The 21,307-nt window shown below is 36.1% G+C and overlaps 1 protein-coding gene across 2 annotated transcripts in view; it reads left to right on the forward strand.

Annotated features, from left to right (window-relative positions):
- The window catches only part of LOC149803576 (double-strand break repair protein MRE11-like), a 62,254-nt gene that overhangs the window by 31,501 nt on the left and 9,446 nt on the right, over positions 1–21,307 (forward strand). For both annotated transcript variants that reach the window (XM_089953316.1, XM_089953317.1), the window contains exons 6-7: positions 6,817–6,936; positions 10,810–11,267. In XM_089953316.1, the coding sequence (XP_089809442.1) occupies positions 6,817–6,936; positions 10,810–11,267 (578 nt within the window). The remainder of the gene's footprint in view (positions 1–6,816; positions 6,937–10,809; positions 11,268–21,307) is intronic.

A 21,307-nucleotide genomic window follows, 5' to 3' on the forward strand; every position in this document is an offset into this window, starting at 1 on the left:
AGAAATCCAAATTAAGTCCCACACTGATGGTGGTGGTATGCCTGTAGTGGCCTTTATTGTGTTGTTGTACCAACAGTCTTTTGTTGAAGCACAGTAATATAATTGCAGGTTTGAATTCACAATAAATCCCAGTGAATGTCTCTATCCAAGAATATTATTTTTATTAGCACTCAGTATTTCCCAAGAAACAATCATTGAATTAAATAATTTGTAGAAATAATTTCCAGCCCAAATGAACCTCAGGACACACCAATAATATAAATTGATTCTGCTAAATCTTAAGCATGAAAGAATAATCTTTCCAGTGGCAAGATTATATAGTCATCTACTTGACCTCATGCCACAATTAGCTTTTTTTATAAAAAAAGTTACCTAATGGAAAATAACCTTCTAGAATGTTCTTACAATATAACATGTTAGTTATAATTAGAAATCTTATACTAAAATTATAATATAGAACTAGACTATGTCAGCTACACCAGGTAAATTGTAGGGGAATTCCAATAACCTACACCCAGACCCAAATAAACATTTTACTTCTTTTAATAATGATCCTGATATTGCAACAATGCAGATAGAGAATATTTCAGCTATGCATTATTTGTTTACAAAATAATAAAAGAAAAATCAATAATTCAGGTCAAGTAGAAAATAAAGTTGATATTGGACAAGGTTAACCCTTTACTTCCCATATAAAAATCTAACCCTCTTACCTGTGCGTCCCATATGACATTTGCGACGTCATACTCTTACTCCCCATAAAAAAAACCCCACATAAACCATAAATCAATGTCATCCTTAAAAAAATTATTCTTGCATTCCTGGAATAGCCTCAAAATAACCTAAATCATTTCTACCGAAAGTCTGCATTTGTTATTAATGCCGGATTACTGTAAGTTATTATTTGTCATCATTTTGTGATAAAAACAACTATCGAAGCACAACTTGTATTGTTTTAATCACTGCAACTTGTGCTTCGAATCTTTAAACATTAATATGTAAATACAAACATGTATTTAATCATCATACTTGGTAAAATTATTGTTCAAAATATTTAACTAAAATATTTCACTGCCGTGTTCCCGCTATATTCTTCGTAATATCAGTTAGAAGTCACAAGTGAATCTGACAAGAGGCAGAAACGTAATAATGGCGGACATCGCATTATCTAGGCAGTGCCTGTTCATTAGACAGACTGTAATTATAATTCATTTGGCATATACATTAAGGAATATATAAAATTCATAAGAAACATGATATAAACATTCAGTGATTAAATATTTAGCTCTTTAAAAAATAAGTCTGAACTATATTACACAATGCGACGTTGGATAAATCAATGTGGTATAGAAGGTCAAGGTTATTTTTTCAAATCACTCATTTTGTAATGATAATAACATAACACAGCCAAGAAAATCATATCTAACAAATAGAAAATAATATTACCAGTACATACTAATTATTACAACCTATAATTATCAATAGTTTTTTTAAAAACCTAATTAAGAAGTGAGTGGTCATATTAAGAAAATCCCCGTTTCTAAAAATAGATGCACCCACATGGCATGCGTGGTGCCATTTTACTCTTGGTCGTAATGTGATTCAGTTGGATATAGGAATATATTTCATGCAAGGATGTACTTTAATGATTCATTTCATCGTCGATGAAAAACTCGGGTACTGTTTTGTCAGAAACAATGAAATTCAGCATCACATTTTTTATTTTATTACATCTTTGGAGCTTGAAATTATTCGTACTTTACGTGTGACTAATATTTTAGATTTTTTCTAGTGCAATTCAATGTTCTTCACAGAATAATATTTTACAGTTTATCCTGCTTTCCATACATGGCCTTATTAAAGGTTATTAAAAATATTTCAATGTGAGTTCTTGTTATTTGTCATTAGTGATGTGGTCAAGGAAATGTAATTATATCTGCTGTGAGAGGAGGAAAAAAAACTTTCTTAATTAGCTAATGTTTCATTTCATTGAAGAGCTGATTTAAAATATAAATATGAACTATTTAGCAAATCACTTCTCAGACTTTCATGTTGATGAACAAAACAAACAAACATGAGAATAAGAATAAACTATAATTGTATTGGCGCACATCACAGCTACTCCTCTACTATGACTATGCTTTGATGAAACAGGCTGTGACATTCTATGCAGCATAGATGGACGTTGCAAACAACACAGCCAGATTTGGTTTCTTTACGTCTTTTTTCTCCATGCTTGGTACAGTATTTGCAGGTAGATTTTTTCCTTTTAAGTGTCTGCAGTCGGTGCGTCTCAATATTGGCCTGTGTCACTGGGGCTCCAGATTTTCGATGCATGGCAACCTTCCTGCACTTGAAACTTCCTATGAGCTGCTTTGCCAAATAATTCGAAAATCTAACTGTTTGAATCTTTTTCTTCTTTCATGACCCAGGATGACTCTCCACCATTGTTATAAAACCATTGATGATACATATATTTATAATGAAATGAAACATATCGCCACCATTTCTTTGAAGATCATCCAACTGGATATTTGGCCCTGAGTTGGTCACATATATCAACCCCTCTGTAGTACTGTTGGTAATTTGTGATGGCCTTTGGACAGTTAACCAGTCGCACTGTCCCATCTTTCTGTTTCCGGTTAGCAGTATCAATGATGGTTGGATCTGCTGCTGTGGATACGACTGTCACTGGTTTTTTGTCCTTCCACAGTGTGGCTGTCAGGTTTCCATCCTGTCTGACTAAATGGTCCCCTTGCTCCATATATGGTGGATATCTAAATTCCTCTGGGAAGCCTTTACGGTTTTTCCTCATGGTGCCACATGCGTATATTCCATGTCTCAATAAACTTCGCACCAGTTGAATGGATGTAAATAAGTTATACATGATAAAATTTTCCTCTCAAAGGCATAGTAAGCTTTTGCACAATGCAATAGCCAAGACCCTTCATGCTTTCATTCACTTCACCTGTATCTTCCTTCCCCTGGTAAAACTCGTACTGGTGACAAAAACCAGACAAACTATCACAGCGCATCCATACTTTCAGACCCCACTTGATTGGCTTTGATGGAAGATACTGCTTGGCCTTGTGTCGTCCCTTGAATGCAATCATACCTGTAAAGTGCATTATCTTCTTAATAAATCATTTAATGAAGTATTGTTTGAAATTTTAATCTAACTTTAAAATAGGATCAGTGAAATAAAAGTTAATTTATGTTTATTTTTAATTTATTTGTATTATTATGAAAAGGTATGCATTAAATTTCAGATATTCATGAATCTAATGTTTAGATTTATGTATGGTGATTTGATAGATTAGAATTGTGTGGTTATGGATATCTAATGTATGTTTTTGTGTGTATATGATATGCACACATGAGTGGTTCTTATTGGACATACAAATTAACATGAAGTTATTTGTTTTAATTTTTATAATTATCACATTAATGTAAAGATGAAAGACAATATAATATGTGTGCATACATGTATGTATGTGTATTTCTTTAAATGATCTCTATATGTGAGTGTTTCTGCTGTGCAATTTACTGTTGGAAAGAAATACAATATTTGTAATGAATGTAGAAATGTATAAAAACCTTCATCAGTGGTTTGATGTTGGCAAGGCTTGTATGTATTCGCAATGTTTGACAGAACTTCATCCAGTATTGGACGGATTTTGTAAAGTTTATCATGGTTAGGATGATCAGCAGGAAAATCGGTGTTGTCATCATTTAGGTGAAGGTACTGGAGGAGTTTTTCAAACCTTTTGCGTGGCAATACATTTTTGATTCCTTCATTTGATAGAAAATTGTCATTTGACCAATAAAAGCTATAGTCAGGAGCTTTCATTATCCCCATGAATATCAACATGCCAATAAAGGCAGACATCTCAGGCACACTGGTCTCTGTCCAGTTTGCATCACTGATTCCTTGATTCACATGTTGTTCAGTTGCAAATTGATTTGTTTCACTAACAATCTTTTCAAAAAGTCCAACTGGAAAATATAAATGGAAATAGTCTAGTTCTGGTGCTGTTTCCTGCAAATTATGTCATGGTCCTGACTGCTGAGTAAATGGACTTCTGTCAACATCTTGCACGTCTGCAAACCAATTTGGCTGATCATCATCAGTGTCACTTGAGTCTGATGACATTTCAGTGTCGATAGCTTATGACAAAATTTCAGATCCTTTGTCATTAAAGGCATCATTGTTTATAAAAGCTGGTATTTCGTTGGAACTGAATCCAGAAAGATCGTTTTCACTGCCAGACAAATCATTGTAATCAACAGACTTGGACGACATCGCTATGACGAGATCAGGGAATTCCTTTCATAAATAAACAATTTCACTTCCAGTATCGTCTGTTATACGATTTGATTGAAAGTTTGCATATTGAAATGAATGGAAGAAATGAACAACAAAGATGTTCTTAATTTTGTTATTTTATTTTATATGACACGCAAATATGACAGATATTGTATTTTAAACACGTTAAAACTACATTATACATTACAATATATGGAAGAAGACTTGCCGTATTTGCCGCGCATTCTGCGAATATGATTTTCCACATAAAGAACATGATGACATTATGAATTTATGCTAGTAATGTAAAATTTCGCATTATAATTGGCAAAAATTACAAGTATGAGTAACATACATGTGTTGAAAAGGCCATAATATTTACATCGAATTGAGGTAATACAATCGACCCACAATGCCATTTTTGATGCGGCTGTGGAAAACCCCTCTACATATAATTGGTCAGTTAAATTTAGATTTATAAAGTTCTGATGTTAAGTAATACGTCATTGAAATCGAATGTTAGTAAAGCTGATTTATTTTTTGACCAGCGTTTGGTTACCTCACGGCGAAACAACATTTAAATGGAAACTTGTAACCTATTCATAGTAGATATTGTGTAATGCTTAGAAATGCGTAGATGGGGGGCAAAGGTAAAAGCGTAGTTAGGCGTAGATGGGGGGCAAAGGTAAAAGCGTAGTTAGGCGTAGATGGGGGGCAAAGGTAAAAGCGTAGTTAGGCGTAGACGGGGGGCAAAGGTAAAGGCGTAAAAAAGCGTACTTGGGGAGTAAAGGGTTAAGTCCAACATACAATATCATAAAATGAAATTCTAAAAAAAATATAAAAAAACTAACAAACATTGCAAATTAAATATACATAGCAATTATATGATGTTTTCCATCCTTATATGTTACCAATTTCATTTGCTGCATCATAAATTGAGTTGTGCACCATCTACAGTTGCACAAACTGTGGATAGCATCCATTGGAGATAATGAAGAATCCTCTTGATTTGAGGGAAAAAAGTCAAGTTTACAGTGACTTGAAGAATAAAAAAGGTTTATGTGGAAAAACTCCTCCATTTACATACCAAACTTTGTGGATGGCTTGCACTTGGGATAAGAAATCTGTTTAATTCATGGTCAACAGTCAACACTAACTGAATAATTTGAGTTCACTGTCTGCAGTTACCAAATTTTGTGGATGGTTTCCACTTAGGATAAGGAAGAAACCTGTTGATTTTGGAGTGAAAGGTCAAGGTCACTATGAATGAAAGAAGAAAAATGGTTAATATGAAATAACATTAGTTTTACATCACAGAGTTGAACAAAACCAGATGGCTTAAACTTGGGATGAGGAAGAAATCTTGATTTTAAAGCCATGACCATCAAAGGTCAAGGTTATATAATTCTAAGAAGACAGTTTCCACACAATAACATCATTTCTGTGTCACATACCAGACCAAACTTTTATGGATAGCTTGCACATGGTGTGAGGAAGAAAGTTTATTGATTTCAGGGTCAAAAGATCCAAGATTAAGGTCACTGTGACTGAAAGAGCAAAATGGTTTCTACACAGTAACATTAGTACTACAGCACAGAAAAGGACCAAATGTGTGAATGGCTCTCACTTGGAATAAGGTAAAACCCTAGCGATTTTTGGGGTCAAAAGATCACAATTCATGATCATGGTCAGTATGACTAAAAGAAGACATGTTTTCTTCACAAAATGTTCATTTATTGACTATGTACCTTTACAAAGTATGTGGATTATTTGGTTTTTAAAAAAAGTCTTTTGATTTTGGATTCAGGGATTATGGTTACTTTGATAAAGAAAATGATTTTTGATTAATAACTTTTGTACTTGACCAAAGATTGTGGAGGGCTTGCACTTAGGTATGGAAAAGGCCTGTTGATATTGCAGTCATGTAACTCAAAAGAAAAATGGGTTTTGCAGTGAAGAAGCCAATAGATTCTGGGTTTTAAGGTCAGAGGTCACAGTCGTGGTAACTAATTTAAGAAAATAATGGTTTCTATACATTAAGCTTAGTTCAAGATGGCATTTCCTTTTGGTTCATAACATCTTCCAAGTCAACCATCCAAGCACAGAGGACTGTTAAACATGAGGTGGGCATATATGCTATTCATGGTCCTTGTGTTTTATATTTTTCTAGTTGGATTCATTTTTCTATTATTCTTTATTCTAGGAGGATGTAGTCTGTTTCAATCTAAACTCCATGATGATGATGAAAAATAATTTGGCATTTTGACACTTTGATTACTTGCACATGAATTACATTGATGTGATTAGAATGAGATAGATCGGGGATACAGTTTCACATTTATATTAAAATTTGTACAGGATCATAACAAGCAAAAGTCTGTAAGAGATGGTGTTTGAGTCCCCAACATGTGTTTGACAATATTGGTGAAAAGTTGATTTATGTTAAAGTTGAAGTGTACTGATAGTTGGAGACATTACTTATTTGTCTGTATGTGTGTGTGCTATGACAGAAGCTGCAGCTGCAGGTGCTGACAGAGCGGGGAATGGGGGAAGCAGTGCAGGAGTTTGTGGACAAGGAGGAACGGGAGGCCATAAAAGAGCTTGTCACCTTCCAGCTTGAAAAAACACAGGTAACTTACCAGCTACTGTAATGTAAAATCCAGGCCTGAACACTTACCAGCTACTGTAATGTAAAATCCAGGCCTGATAACTTACCAGCCACTGTAATGTAAAATACAGGCCTGATAACCTACCAGCTACTGTAATGTAAAATCCAAGCCTGATAACTTACCAGCTACTGTAATGTAAAATCCAGGCCTGATAACTTACCAGCTACTGTAATGTAAAATCAAGGCCTGTTAACTTACCAGCTACTGTAATGTAAAATCCAGGCATGAACACTTACCAGCTACTGTAATGTAAAATCCAGGCCTGATAACTTACCAGCTACTGTAATGTAAAATCCAGGCCTTATAACTTACCAGCTACTGTAATGTAAAATCAAGGCCTGATAACTTACCAGCTACTGTAATATAAAATCCAGGCCTTATAACTTACCAGCTACTCTAATATAAAATCAAGGCCAGATAACTTACAAGCTACTGTAATATAAAATCAAGGCCTGATAACTTACCAGCTACTGTAATGTAAAATCCAGACCTTATATTAATCCTTTTGAGTGACTACTTCAATTTATATTTGATAGAATTTAAGACTGATATTAACATCCTTTCATCTACAAGTAAATGATTTCAGGCCCTGTTTTAAGATTTTAATAAAAATTTATGTGCCCCTTATGAAGGGGACATACCCTGTTTCCTAAGCATGTCCCATACATCATGATTATTTGTTTTGTTTTGTTGTTTTTAACAGCAGTTTTTAAACATAATTGGCTATATCATGCCTCGGAAATGGGAGATAATTGCCTTTCACAAAAACGTACTGAGGCAGCCAACCTGGGGAGACCTTAATGTATTGTGTTTTGATATTCTTCCATTTGCTAACATTTGCTTGTCCAGCCTATAAACTTTGTACTGTGTCAGAGAGATTTTCATGAAATTATTCCCAAGCTCTTACCATGACTAGATGGTGTGCCATGTACCATATGAATGCCCCCTGCCTCAAGGTTAAGGCAGTGGCAAAACTACTTCTGTTCTTGTGCATGGTATAACTGTTGAACCACAGAAAACGTTTTTATGAAGCAGTAGCCAGCTGCATACCATAGCCATGCCTTGTGCATCACAGCAAGCTTTGTATACATGTCCAGTATACACAACAACGTCGATAACTCATGCACTGATAACTTGCAAGCCTGCTTATAATGTGAGTTGAGCGTGGATCCCTGTTATTTTTACCAGACAGTACAACAAAATTGACCCCTGTTTGTTGAACCTGAAGAAAATTGTGATCAAAATTAGTAACTGAAACTCGGGGGCCCCGAGTGGCCAAGTGGTCTAAAGCGCTTTCCGTTACAGATTACTGCCATCTCACCTCTGTCTGCGTGGGTTCGAGTCTCGGATTCAGCCATTGTGGGTATGTGAGAAAGCTTGCCAGTAGCTTCTCATGGGTCGGTGGTTCTTTCTGGGTTTTTCCCGGGTTCTTCCTCCATCATTAATACTGGCCGCCATGTATAGCCTGTCTTGTGCTGAAAAATGGCGTTAAACCCTACAACAACAACAACAACAACAATAACTGAAACTCTGACATATAACTTGTTCTATCGTTGGACCTGGAAATTTGAATCAACATTACAAAATGATTAGCTTTTAATAAGAAGTCATATAATTTGTTAAATGTTCTTTACAAATGACATTCTTAGTACACTGTAAATAATAATTTTCAATGAAATTGCAATGTATCAAAATGTCACTAATGCCCCTTGGAGGAAGCACTTTAATAAATAAATACCTATTAAATAATTATTTATCAAGAGAAATTCATGTTTTAGTTCTTTCATTTAGTTTGGTTTAAGTGTAATCATCATAAATGCAATGAAATATGTCAATCTACCATAAAAGCTATGTCCGCAGGCATTTATCTGAGAACTTACTCAAGTGCTGACTGTGATATCTGACTTGCAGAAGTATTTGTTGCATTGTTGCACCAAGTTAAAAGCTGATCTCCTTTGTATTATCACATTAATTGCATCTTTTGTATCAAATAAAGGGGGTGGAATAAAAGAAAAGTTAGAAGGCTTGCAAATTTTAGCTGCATACGAGCTTTTGGAAATGGTTGTGTCAGGTCAACTCATTTCAGTTGATCATTTGAACACCATTTTCAATATTATTTTGTATGTAATATAATTAAATTAGCTTACTGATTCACAAATGTGATCAAAGATAGCGAGGCAGACAAGTGAAATGACTAATCAGTGAAATAAAAAACTTTGTTTCACAGATACAGCTTATTGTAACAAAAAGAGCAAGTTTGAGAGTTAATTTAAAATTCCAGAATTGGCACTCCGATATTTCCTCAAAGATGAGATGTTTTACTATTACTTACAGTGAAATCATGACATCAATATTTCACTGATAGAACCAAAAAAAAAAACCAGCAGAGTTTCAAAGTTTTTAAATGTCCATAGCTTTTGAAAAAAAGAATCTTGTTTTGTTGTGAATTGAATGAACAAATAGTCTGGTTCCCTGCTGCATATGCTGTAGCAGAGTGCAATACAGATGCATACAAAGCAGAGAAGAGACTAATCAACAAAAACAAAGAGCAGCAATGTAATACACAATGTGAAGGTTGTTGAAAAAGCAGTTTGAGTAATTTTAATGATCAGAGGTTGTGCATCTTGAAAATAATTTATACAGATAAATGAAAGCTTTGTTTACTAACAATAATTCCCAGCTCAGTTATGAAATGAGTACTCAGCCATTAAACAGCCCATTTGCCTCGACCCACTTTTGCAGTTCTTTCAGTGTCCAGCAGGAATGGCATCACTTGTGGGTTTTTTAGAGGTCTTTTGTTAACTTGTGCTTTCACAAACTGCGGTCTGTTTTTAGACTCCAATTTGCATGAGTTATTGGCAAGAGGTGTATAATTTTAAAACACTGATTTCAATAGATATTTAGTGAAACTTCAACCATGATGGAAAAATCAGCTCTTCTCATTTATAAAGTTGTCAGGAGGTACTTGTATACCCACCCGTTAATAATAACCCAGATAATAAAATGGGCAACTGGGCACCCATTAATTTTAAAAAAAATTAAAAAAAACGTTTTTAAGTCCTGATCAAAGACATCAAGAGCAGGTGAGACACAGAATAATTAATACAGTTCAAAACTCATGTTGTGTGACTGTTGGCTGCTGCATATTCTTCTATTGTTAGCCCTCTGTCTGATTTCCTTATTTTCTATTTATAGTAACTGCACATGAAACGATTCCAAGAAAATAGACGGGTTTCTTGAATTTGAAACCATGTGTCACAGATTCATTATATATTGATACACACATAGTGGACCAGTCTAAATTGAAATAAAATGGTGCCCGATATGAAGAGAAATGGGCTTTATTGATTTGACTCATGCATGTTATATGACTGAAAATTCTTAAAGGAGAGGGATTATGCTAAAGTTAAAAACATGTTGCATCAGGAAAAGGACAAATCAGTAGCACTTTTCAGATTTGAAAAGAAGAATTTGACAGTGATTTAATACAGTATTTATCACTTGTGGAGTTCATGACCATTCAGCATGTATGAACTTACAACAGAGCAGTTCAGGTTCACATTTAATACAATTTCCCTTTGGCACCTGATAGAAGTTTCCTAAAATTTTGACAGCTTTACTCGCTTTCTTTTGTAAATAAATTATGAATCCATAATTTAAAGAGAAGGCTATAGGACCTCCTTTGCTCACACACTTGATTAAATTTTTTGTAAAAGAAAAGGTGAAACTGTTTGTAAGTTCATTTTGATATTTATATGTGCCTCGCATCACGAGTTTTGTACCCGTATTAGATACCTTTCAAATAACTTTCATTATTTTTACATCTTTTACCAGAAATATTTGAAAAACAGAAACACTATGGAGGAACTAATTGATGAGGAAGTTTGCAAATTTAGGGAGGAGAGGAAGAAGAAAAAAGAGGAGGAAGAAGAAGTTAGGGAAGCTTTGAAGAGAGCCCAACAGAAGCGTCCAGAGACTCAGGATGATGATCGATTTCCAGACGATGCAGACCAAGATGACATGGACTCAGATGGTGATAAAGGCACAATCTCAGACACCTCAGTTTCTCGTGGGCGAGGCAGACGAGGTCATGAAGTGGCAAAAGCTACAAGAGGCAGCAGGGGTGGCGGTAGAGGCTCTCGAGGAAGTAGAGGAAGGGGGAAGGTTCCAGGGGCGGAAAACAGTCGAGGCAGCTCATCTCTCATGGATGCTTTTATGTGTAAACCATCAGGGGCAGGCCAGTACTCTGGGTCGTCATTCACCAATGTGGCAGCAAAGAAATCCAAACAGAAGTGAGTTTAGATGCAAGTAGAAAGTTGAAGTGTTTCATACAACAAAATAGATTTTTAAAAATCTTCCCTCATATTTGTGGGAATGATAGAGAGTAGACTGGAGTCAATCAGGGTAAGATTTGAGTCAGTCAGGGTAAAATTTCTTTTCTCCAGTCCGCTCACATAGGGAGGATTCTTTTTTATACTTACCACAAGTAATATTTTTGTAGCAAAAACCTCACAGAATATGAAACATATATATTTATGTGTTAAAATGTGTGTTGCACTGATGCATCAATAGACCCTTTTTGTGATATGTGGATTGCATCCCTTTATCCAGGAATTACCTCCCCATAATTGGTTATTTGCTCAGTTATAGTGAAAACGTGAAATCTGTGGTCATTGTCTTATCTTGTGTAGTCAGTAAGATGTGTTGTACTCTCACCTATGTCAGTGTCAGTATTCACACAGATAAAAGCATATGCCTCACTGAATCTCAACCACCATTCCTTCTTTCTAGGTCCTAGACAACACATTGAAGTGGGGCTCATAGCACTTACAACATGGGGATTTTGTTGTTGTTGTTGTTCTAGGGTTTAACACCATTTTTCGGCACAAGATAGGCTATACATGGCGGCCAGTATAACTGGTGGAGGAAGAACCCTGGAAAACCCAGGGAAGAACCACCGACCCACGAGAAGCTACTGGCAGGCTTTCCCACGTACCCACGCTAGCCGAGCCTTGGACTCGAACCCACGCAGACAAGTGAGATGGCAGTGATCCGGAATGGTGAGCCCCCTACAACATGGGGAAGGGGATGACTTTGCACATACATGTGACTTATGTTTTGTTATAAGTTTATTTCTTGAGCTCTGTTCTGGAAATTTTGCATGCATCTCTGTTAAAGCCACATCATTACAACTAAAGACCTACATTTCACATCATTTTGGCAAAGTATTTGCATTTAGCTCATGACCAAATAAATGCTCTGTATATCTACATTCATGAAACGTGGAGAGGGGATGAAACTTGATGAGTACTGCATCCACATCACAAATATAGGTCACTGCAACCCATATTTCACTCTTCACTTCACTTTGGTTTATTGTTTTTGTGAAGTTTGTTTCTCAAGCTCTGTTCACCTTCAACTAATCAAATTGTGATAATTGTACCCATGTCTAGGATCATAAATCTTGGTGAGGAGGCAACACTCTGGGCTTTTAACTTACAAAAGTAGGTCACTCTGACTCATATTTCATACTTCACTGATTTAGATTCAGTTTCAAATGCTGTTCATGTCAGAATCAGCAAACTAGAGATTATTGTATGCAACTCTACTAGTACCACCCACAGGTGGCAGAGTGGTCTAAGTGGGTACGTGAGAAAGCTTGCCACAGACCTGCCAACTCTCACAATTTTAGCGTGAATTTCAGGACTCTTGATAGCAGTTCACAGATTCACTCTGCATGCAAAACAATCACGTATTCCCCAATTCTCAATCAGCTTAAATCAGGAATAAAATAACTTTTATCCCAGTAAGTACTAGCCACAGTATCAGCAGTGGTCACTTATGCAAATAACAGTCCTGTACTGCTAGTCGCAATGTTAGTAAAACTCCATCCAGTTATTACAGTTTGCCCTGTAGCAAGCATTTTGAAGGATTTAATCTATATTTAGAACACAAGTTTTACAAAAAAAATTGCGAAAAAAATGAGGGCCCACCTGGAATTTTTTAATACAATGGCACATGCACATACTTACTGCAACTGTAATTTTTTTCAAACAAACACTAAATGAAGACAGCATTTTTGAGTGTAAGAATTTTTAAGATATTGAAAGATTAGCATATATTGTAACTTGCTTGAGTTCATTTTCTCCACGCATGCACCAACATCACTAATTGTTAATCATTCGACGTCTTCTGGATTAATATTATTTCGTAATTAAGCTACACTACAATTAAAATGTTTTCACCTCCAAGGAATAACAAATTTATTCCACAAAAAGTGAAGTATAGATTGGAATACACAAAAATTGGTCTTGCATTCAGCCATCAAATATCAATGTACATTATGCTTTTTTTTTGCAAACAGTGTTCCATGAATTTTAGAATTGGGAATGTGCACAGGGGCTTGTATTGTTGGTTACAACTTTCCTCTCATACATGTACTATATAATAGTATTATATAGTACATGTATGACAGATAAATTGTAAGCGACAATGCAATCCCCTGAGGGCATGTGAGAGACAATGTGAAAAAGCACATTGCTAGTGAAAAGCATAGATACTGGAAAAATGAAGAGCACTGAGCAGATTTCAGCTCCGGAATACTTGAAGCCACCTACCCAAGTCCTAAAAGCTAACAATACTGAAGCATTGTTTGTGAGTGTTCTTGTTGAACATAATCTGCTTTTTCTCAGCTGGAGATCAGCAACAATGACAGTGAAAAAGTAGTTTCTGTCATGAGGAAAAACGAGAGTCTTTTTGAGGTGTTCTTAGGTGCTGAAAATTTGCAACAATTTTAGTCACCAAGATGAAACACAGGCAAGAAGCCTGAACTGTGTTGAAAACAAATTTACCATAGTCTAATTGAGGAAGTTCAAGTCTGCCACAGCATCATATCAAAACAAATAATATGAAGTTTGCATATATTTGTAAATTTGTATGCAGATTTATTTTTATGTGTAAATAATGTTATAGTTTTAGATTGGGATTTTCACATAATGCATACTGACCATCAAAGTGGATGTGTCATGGCATAATTTTTTACGCTATTCAGAATTCACTGATTTTTATCGGTGTTTTTACTAAATGCAAGTCTGGAGGTTTGGCAGCTCTTTGTTGGTAGCTTCCCATGTGTCAGTGGTTCTTCCAGGGTTTTCTCCCAGGTACAGGGGCCCCCGAGTGGCCGAGTGGTCTAAAGCGCTTTCCATTATGGATCACTGCCATCTCACCTCTGTCTGCGTGGGTTCTCGTCTAGGATTCGGCCAATGTGGGTATGTGAGAGAGCTTGCCAGTAGCTTCTCGTGGGTTGGTGGTTCTCTCCGGGGTTTTCCCTGGTTCTTCCTCCACCATTATTACTGGCTGCCATGCATAGCCTATCGTGTGCTGAGAAATGGCATTAAACCCCACAACAACAACAATAAAAAAAATTCCCAGGTACTTACGCCACCACAATATATTGGATTCTGTGTATAGCCTATCATTTGCTTAAAAATAACATTAACACAAAAACCAAAAATACAAAAAATCTATTTTTACACTCTCGCAACAAAAGAAGATTACTTTGAGCAACATTTCACATTTTTGTGGCTAGGGTTAAGTGTTTGAATTTAGCTGATACTGTTATAACTGGAATCATTGAGCTTGATGAGAGGATGCAGCTTGATGAACACTAACAGGGTTCCCACACTACCAGGAAATCTGGAAAAAGTCGGGAGAAATGATAAAAAATGTCCTGACCATGAAAAGTCCTTGAATTTTGCAAATAATGATGAAAGTCAGGAAAAACGGGGAATTTTCCACCAACACTGGATGCCAAAAACAGTTAGTAATTGAATTATAACTGAATTGATCATGAGTTAAATTTAGCGAGTTCTGATGAATATTCAGAGGTTGCAGAATGGATCATTTAGGTGCTTGCCATAAACATATTTGTCGAGCCAATCCAAATATTTCAGCAGTAAAGATTTGGCTGGTAGACTGGTTGTTGCACAGACAAGCTCGATATCTGTATCCTTTCTTAACTTTAAAGTTGAAAACCAGTCTATCATTACTAGCAGCCAACATGGTGTCGGCAAAGCAGTGCCGTTTACCATATGTCCTAGCAAACTTAAATGCTGTTACATCGTGTCATATCTGCTTGAAATCAATATGAAAATTATTTTCACAAAAATTTTACATCATTATGTCTTTAATCTGCTGAAAGACAAGATGAAACTATGTCGTTTATGAAATTTGACCTGGCACTCATGATTTACATTGCTAGTTGCACAAGTACACAAATTTTGCAACCCACATGTTCGTGACATCATAGATTCATTAGTCAAGTGATATCAATAATAACCCTTTTCAGATGTTGTAGGAAACAAAATATTAAGTGAAAGTCATGTACTGTAATAAAGAACAAAAACAAAAGAACACAAAATTCTTTATATATTTATTCCGGAAACAACTACACTGGGTTTGTTGTATCACATGACTAACAGGTTGACATGTGCTCTATTAGATGCTTGATGACTATGACTGTCCAGATTGCTTCTACAGCAACAAGTTTCTGAGAATTTTGAGAATTATGTTCTTTCTGCTTTTTACAAAAGGTATCCAACTTTCATTTAATATATTTGAATTTTTGTACAACAATATTGGGTGTTTGCTGTAATATCACAAGACCATTGGATTTCCTATATGGTAGTCATATGACTAGTAATGCAAATGGCAAATACTGGGTCAGGTTTCATCTATGCTGTAGTTTTGTCTAGTCAGTCAGCGGATTAAAGACGTAACAAATACTTATAATTTCTGTGAAATAAATCATTTTTCCTATTGATTTCATACAGATATGACTCAATATAACGTCATTTACGTTTGCTAGGCCCACTGGTAAGCTACTACATATGCCGTTACAGCACTGTGGTGGCAAATTCCAATTTTTTAATAGGCAATTTCTCTGACCTCACATCCCAACCTAAATGTCCAAATGGGAAAATGTGGTGGGAATATTCGGAGGAAACCTGGATTAGAAAATGGACAGAGATTTGTTTTAAATCCAATTTTTAGTCCAGAATGTCGAATCTCTGAGCTGAACTTTGGTGCTAAACGATTACACTGTGACATGTAGCTGGAAGCATTGTTTCAAATAGTATTTAGGTCACAAAAGAAATGGGAGATTGTCATCCCTTGTATTGAATATGACAAAACAATAAAATCTCCTGTGAGTATCAATACAGTTTTTTGGGACTGGTTTATTGCATTACAAGCAGACATATGTAAATTTTACAGAAAATTCAGTCTTTTTTTATACAGTGTATAATTTTGAAGGTCTTTTTGTCAAAATTTAATCAATCCTTTTTGTAAATGATTTCTAAATCATGGATTTTACCAAATCATCTTAAAGGAATTTAGGTTGTTCGAAAAATCTTTTTTTGGGTTTTATTGGCACAGATTAATTCAGGTTTATACTTTTTTCTTTACAACATAAAATCCTAACACTTTCCATTTATTGTTTTTTTTTTATATACACCGCTCCCTTGATAACTCACGCCCTGATAACTCGCGAACCCGTTTAAAACGCGGTGTCCGGCGTGGATCCCATTTTTTTTATAAAGAAAATATTTTTAAAAAATGAAGAAAATCGTGATCAGAACTGGTGAATGAAACCTTGATATATCGCCCGTTTTATCGTTTGAAAATGGCAGTTAGTGCCCGAAAAGTTAGAATCAACATCGTGAAATTTTCAGGTTTTAATAAGGAATCACATATCTTGTTAGATTTTATCAGAAAAAAATATTTTCTCAGTTCATTGTAACTAATAACACTGTATATGTATACGGTGAAACAGCGATCAATGAATTATAGTAAATGCTAACAGGTGGCAACACTGAATGAATGTCTTGTCAGGGGAAATTAGTGTTTTAATCTTTTCATTGTGTTGCAGTGTAAGCAGTATAATCGTTGCATGTTCTCTTCTATTCAAACATGAAAAGAGTCAATTGACCGTCACATCGATGCCCATGAGCACATCTGTGAGAACCTAATTAAGTGCCAGCTGCGTTTTGATCAACGACTTGGGGAAGTGTTTGTTGCATTGTAAAAATCAATTAAAATAGACCTGCTTTGCTTTATCACGTTAAGTCGGTCTTTTGTATCAAATCAGGTAAAAGATGTACAATACAAAAGTTCAAAGGAATGCAAATCCTACATGCATGAACTCTTGTGGTCAATATCATGTCTCAACATCAATCAATTTAGTTGGACCAATCGAACATGGTTTCAAATAGTATGTACTTATTGTCATTAAAGTATATATTAATCAGTAATTTATCCTAATCATTTGTAAATGTGATCATGGAGAGCAAGGGAATCAAGCGAAAGGCGTACTCAGTGAATGAAAAGCTTACTGTCATAGAGAGGGTTCGTAATGGTGAATCAAGATCAAAAGTTTGTAGTGAACTTAAACTTGCCGAGTTCACACTCAGAGGTTGGCTCAAGGATGAGCAGAAATTTCGGGATTATTCACATGAAGTTGATTCTGATGATGGATTTAAACGGAAACGGGCACGCACTGCAAATGACACAGAATTAGATGATGCTGTGTACACCTGGTTCACACAGCAACATGAACAAGGTGTTCCGATTTCGGGAACAATTCTCAAGGCCCAGGCAGAGAAAATGGCCAAAACTATGGATACTGATTCAGATTTCATGGCAAGCCATGGATGGCTTTGGAGATTTCAGCTCCGACATGGAATAAAACAAAATTCGTTGTCGGGAGAGATACGCTCAGCAAATCAGGTGGCAAATAAGGCGGCCGCTGCTCAGATGGATGTTAATCGCGACGATGTGGAGGGGTGGTTATGTGCTGAAAATGACTGTCCCACAGCTGAGTACATGACAGAAGAACAGATTGTACATTCTGTAACAAACAGAGTCGCATTGGAAGATGATTCCAATTGGAGCACCCCTATTGTCGAGAGTGAAGCCGATTCAGATGTTGCTCCACCTCCCCCCTCTGCACAGGAAGCAATAGAATCTTTTAATGTTGCCATCCGGTGGCTGGAGACCCAAAATGTTGACTCTGTGAAGATAATTCAGTTGAGAAACCTGAGATTTTGCTCAGCGGCAGAGAAATCAACTGACAACACAAAAAAAATTCACAGATTTTTTTCAAAATGTGAATTTATATTTGTTAACTGTGTCAAAAACTGCAAATATTGTCGTATTCTCACTCGCGTATTTGTATTTAAATATTTTTTTAAATTTTTTTTTTTACATGTCTGATGTTTAGACCCATTAAATTCATGGTTGGTAATGGTTTATCTTTGTGAATTTATTTTTTTACATTTTACTCTATCTATCTATCTATCTAGTGATAGCAGAATTTTTTTTTTAGAGCAACACAAGTTTCGACGTTGTCGTTTTTCGATATGAATGTTATCTTTTTTTATAAAAGAAATCTTGATTCATTTTGAACAAACAATAAAACTAGAATGTATCCAAATCAACACAAAAAGCAGTGACATAATACACAATGTGTTTAGCGATACACATGTTAAGAGTACTGATACCTCGTGGAATAATGTTTGTTTTTACGATCTTTTCAAGATACTTTATTCAGAAATTATAGGTAATTTATAAAGAAAAACGAACAACACCTTTATAAAGAAATATTTATTCACAGTTATTTTCAGCACGATTATAAAACAAGTATTTAACAATGCAACCCCCCCCTTTCGCCTCTCTCTGTCGATCTTCATCTCTTTATTAGTTTTTTTTATAGGTCCCTCGGTAACTCGTGCCCTCGCTTATAGTGCGGTCGATGTTTTTGGACCCCGTTGTGCGCGAGTTATCGAGGGAGCGGTGTACTGTGATAGGAAACGTTCATTTTGTATAACATGCATATAGACTGTTATCTTAATTTACAACTGATTATTCTGATCTGTTTTAAAATTAAATGTTTGAAAAGAAATAAAAGTAATTTATGTTTATTATGTTGTTTCCTTGTACCAACGTGATGCAGGTCAGGCAAGTAAAGTGAGAACTTTTAGTCTGTACATTGAAATGACTTTACATGCCACTTTACAGGAATATACAGTAATCGAACTTGTTTCATGTGATACATTTTGTAGTTAGTGCATGATCATCTTTTTTGACTTAGATGTTTTGGCAGTCTCAAAATAGAAACATCTTTCATTTAAATTTTTAAAAAATGCATGTTTTATAAGCTAAAATGTTCTTTAATTTCATTCATTAATGGTCATATGTGAACCTTGAAAAAATTAATTTCGTCCTGGAAATGACCTGGAGATTTATCTTAAAAAAAAGTGTGGGAATCTTGTATTAAACCCACATTGTGAATGTAGGTCACCATGATCCATATTTTATGTTTCACTGAGTTTTGTTAAATTGTCTATTTATACCTTTCATGCTTGATCATTAAACCATATAATTGTACCTGTATCTTAGTACCATTCCCATACAAAAAGGTTACTGAACTACAGTGCACATTTAACTGGCTTGGGTAAAAGTTATGTATTAGGTCATGAACATAAGGGTTTGTTGCATACTATGTGCATACTATTGTAAATTTGGTGAGAGTATGCATTTTGACGAGTACTGCTCCTTCATTGTATTAGTATATCATTATTAACTAAAAGTTATGCTTCACTGACCTGGCTTACATTTGTGTTTTTATGTTAATTTCTCAGACAGTGTTCATGCTAGAACTCTGAAATTGCTGATAATGCCTTTCTGTAAGTAGCACACGATTACTAAAAAAAAGAAGCTCATGACTTACACTTTACCTTTAACTGGTTTTTTTTGAAGATGTATGCATACCATACTATAGTTGAGGCACAATGATAAATTCTAGTCATTTTGCAAAAAGATGTTTTTGTGACCAATATTAAAGTACACACAGTTGCCCCATTCGTTGTGGGCTGACAACTTTTGGGATTTGGTCGAATGTTCCTAGGTACATCCAGGAAGAAGAGACCAGCCTTTTATCTTTTCTTCTCAGGAGGGCCCCCTCCATTAGCAAGAGCAGGCTAGGGCACTTCCAGATGTATGGAAGTCATTTGCTTCAGTGATGGCACTTCCCAGTGTACTGAAGTCACCTGCTTCAGTGAGAGAGGAGTCCAGAGCTAGGAAGTCACCCACTTTCACTAATGGGAGATCATTAAGGGAAGGATTTTTTGCTCTTTCAGGCATGGAGAAGTGGCCAGTCCCAGTTTGTGAGGTCTGCCTTCAGTCTTAAGGGAAGCACAGTGATCAGCTCATGCTAAAAGACATCAAATTAAAGCAAAGATATCATTCCTTGGAGTCTATGCCCGATTACAGGGTAGTATATCTAGCAACAGCCATAGAAGGTCCGTGAGCAGTCATTAGGTGCCAGGCACTAGTCACCAGGGTATGTGTCAAGTGACAGTCATAGAAAGTCTGTCACCAGGTGCCAGACACAGGTATTCGGTACTGTGTTACTGAGCGCTAGGCTTTGGACACTAGACACTGGTAACTAATGTCCCAAATAACTGTGAGTTTCTGTCACAGGGCAGTAACCACTGAGCAACAGATGCTGAGTGAGCACCAGGCACCAATCACTGGGTATTATATACTGTGCTGCAGGTATGGTGTCCGATGCCAGTCCTCCATTTCTGTCTTGGGTCACCAATAGAACACTCAGTACCAGTTACCAAACATGGATATCCAGTGCAAAGCACTGACTGACATAAGTCGGGCATCAGACATCAGTTTTGAACCGAACATGGATGTCCTGTGCAAAGCACTGATGGACATAAACTGGGCATTAGACGTCAGTATTGAACCAAACATGGATGTCCTGTGCAAAGCACTGATTGACATAAACTGGGCATTAGACGTCGGTATTGAACCAAACATGGGTGTCCTGTGCAAAGCACTGATTGACATAAACTGGGCATTAGACGTCGGTATTGAACCGAACATAGATGTCCTGTGCAAAGCACTGATTGACATAAGCCAGGCATCAGACATCAGTTTTGACTACAGGTTTAGAGGAAGGGATTGGTTTGATAACCCTCCTTACTCTGTTTCCTTTCAATCCCTTTTGGGAACAGACTTATTAATGTTTTGAGAACCAATCAGAGGGAAGGGATCACAGCTAAGGGACTCCCAGCTGATGTTGAGTCAGCCATGCCACTATGGATGGCTTTGCTGTAGCTCCTTATATTGGTGGATAGGGCACACCCTAAATCTTGCTGGCCTCATCATAGAGGGAATGGGATGGTACCACCACTTGCCACCTCCATAGCTGAGAGGGAATCACCAATTCCTTTATCCACTGAGAGCAGTTCAAAGTGCTAGT

The sequence above is a fragment of the Sinohyriopsis cumingii genome, chromosome 3 (genome assembly GCF_028554795.1).
Source record: "Sinohyriopsis cumingii isolate HCF-2022 chromosome 3, ASM2855479v2, whole genome shotgun sequence".
Classification (NCBI taxonomy): Eukaryota; Metazoa; Mollusca; class Bivalvia; order Unionida; family Unionidae; genus Sinohyriopsis; species Sinohyriopsis cumingii.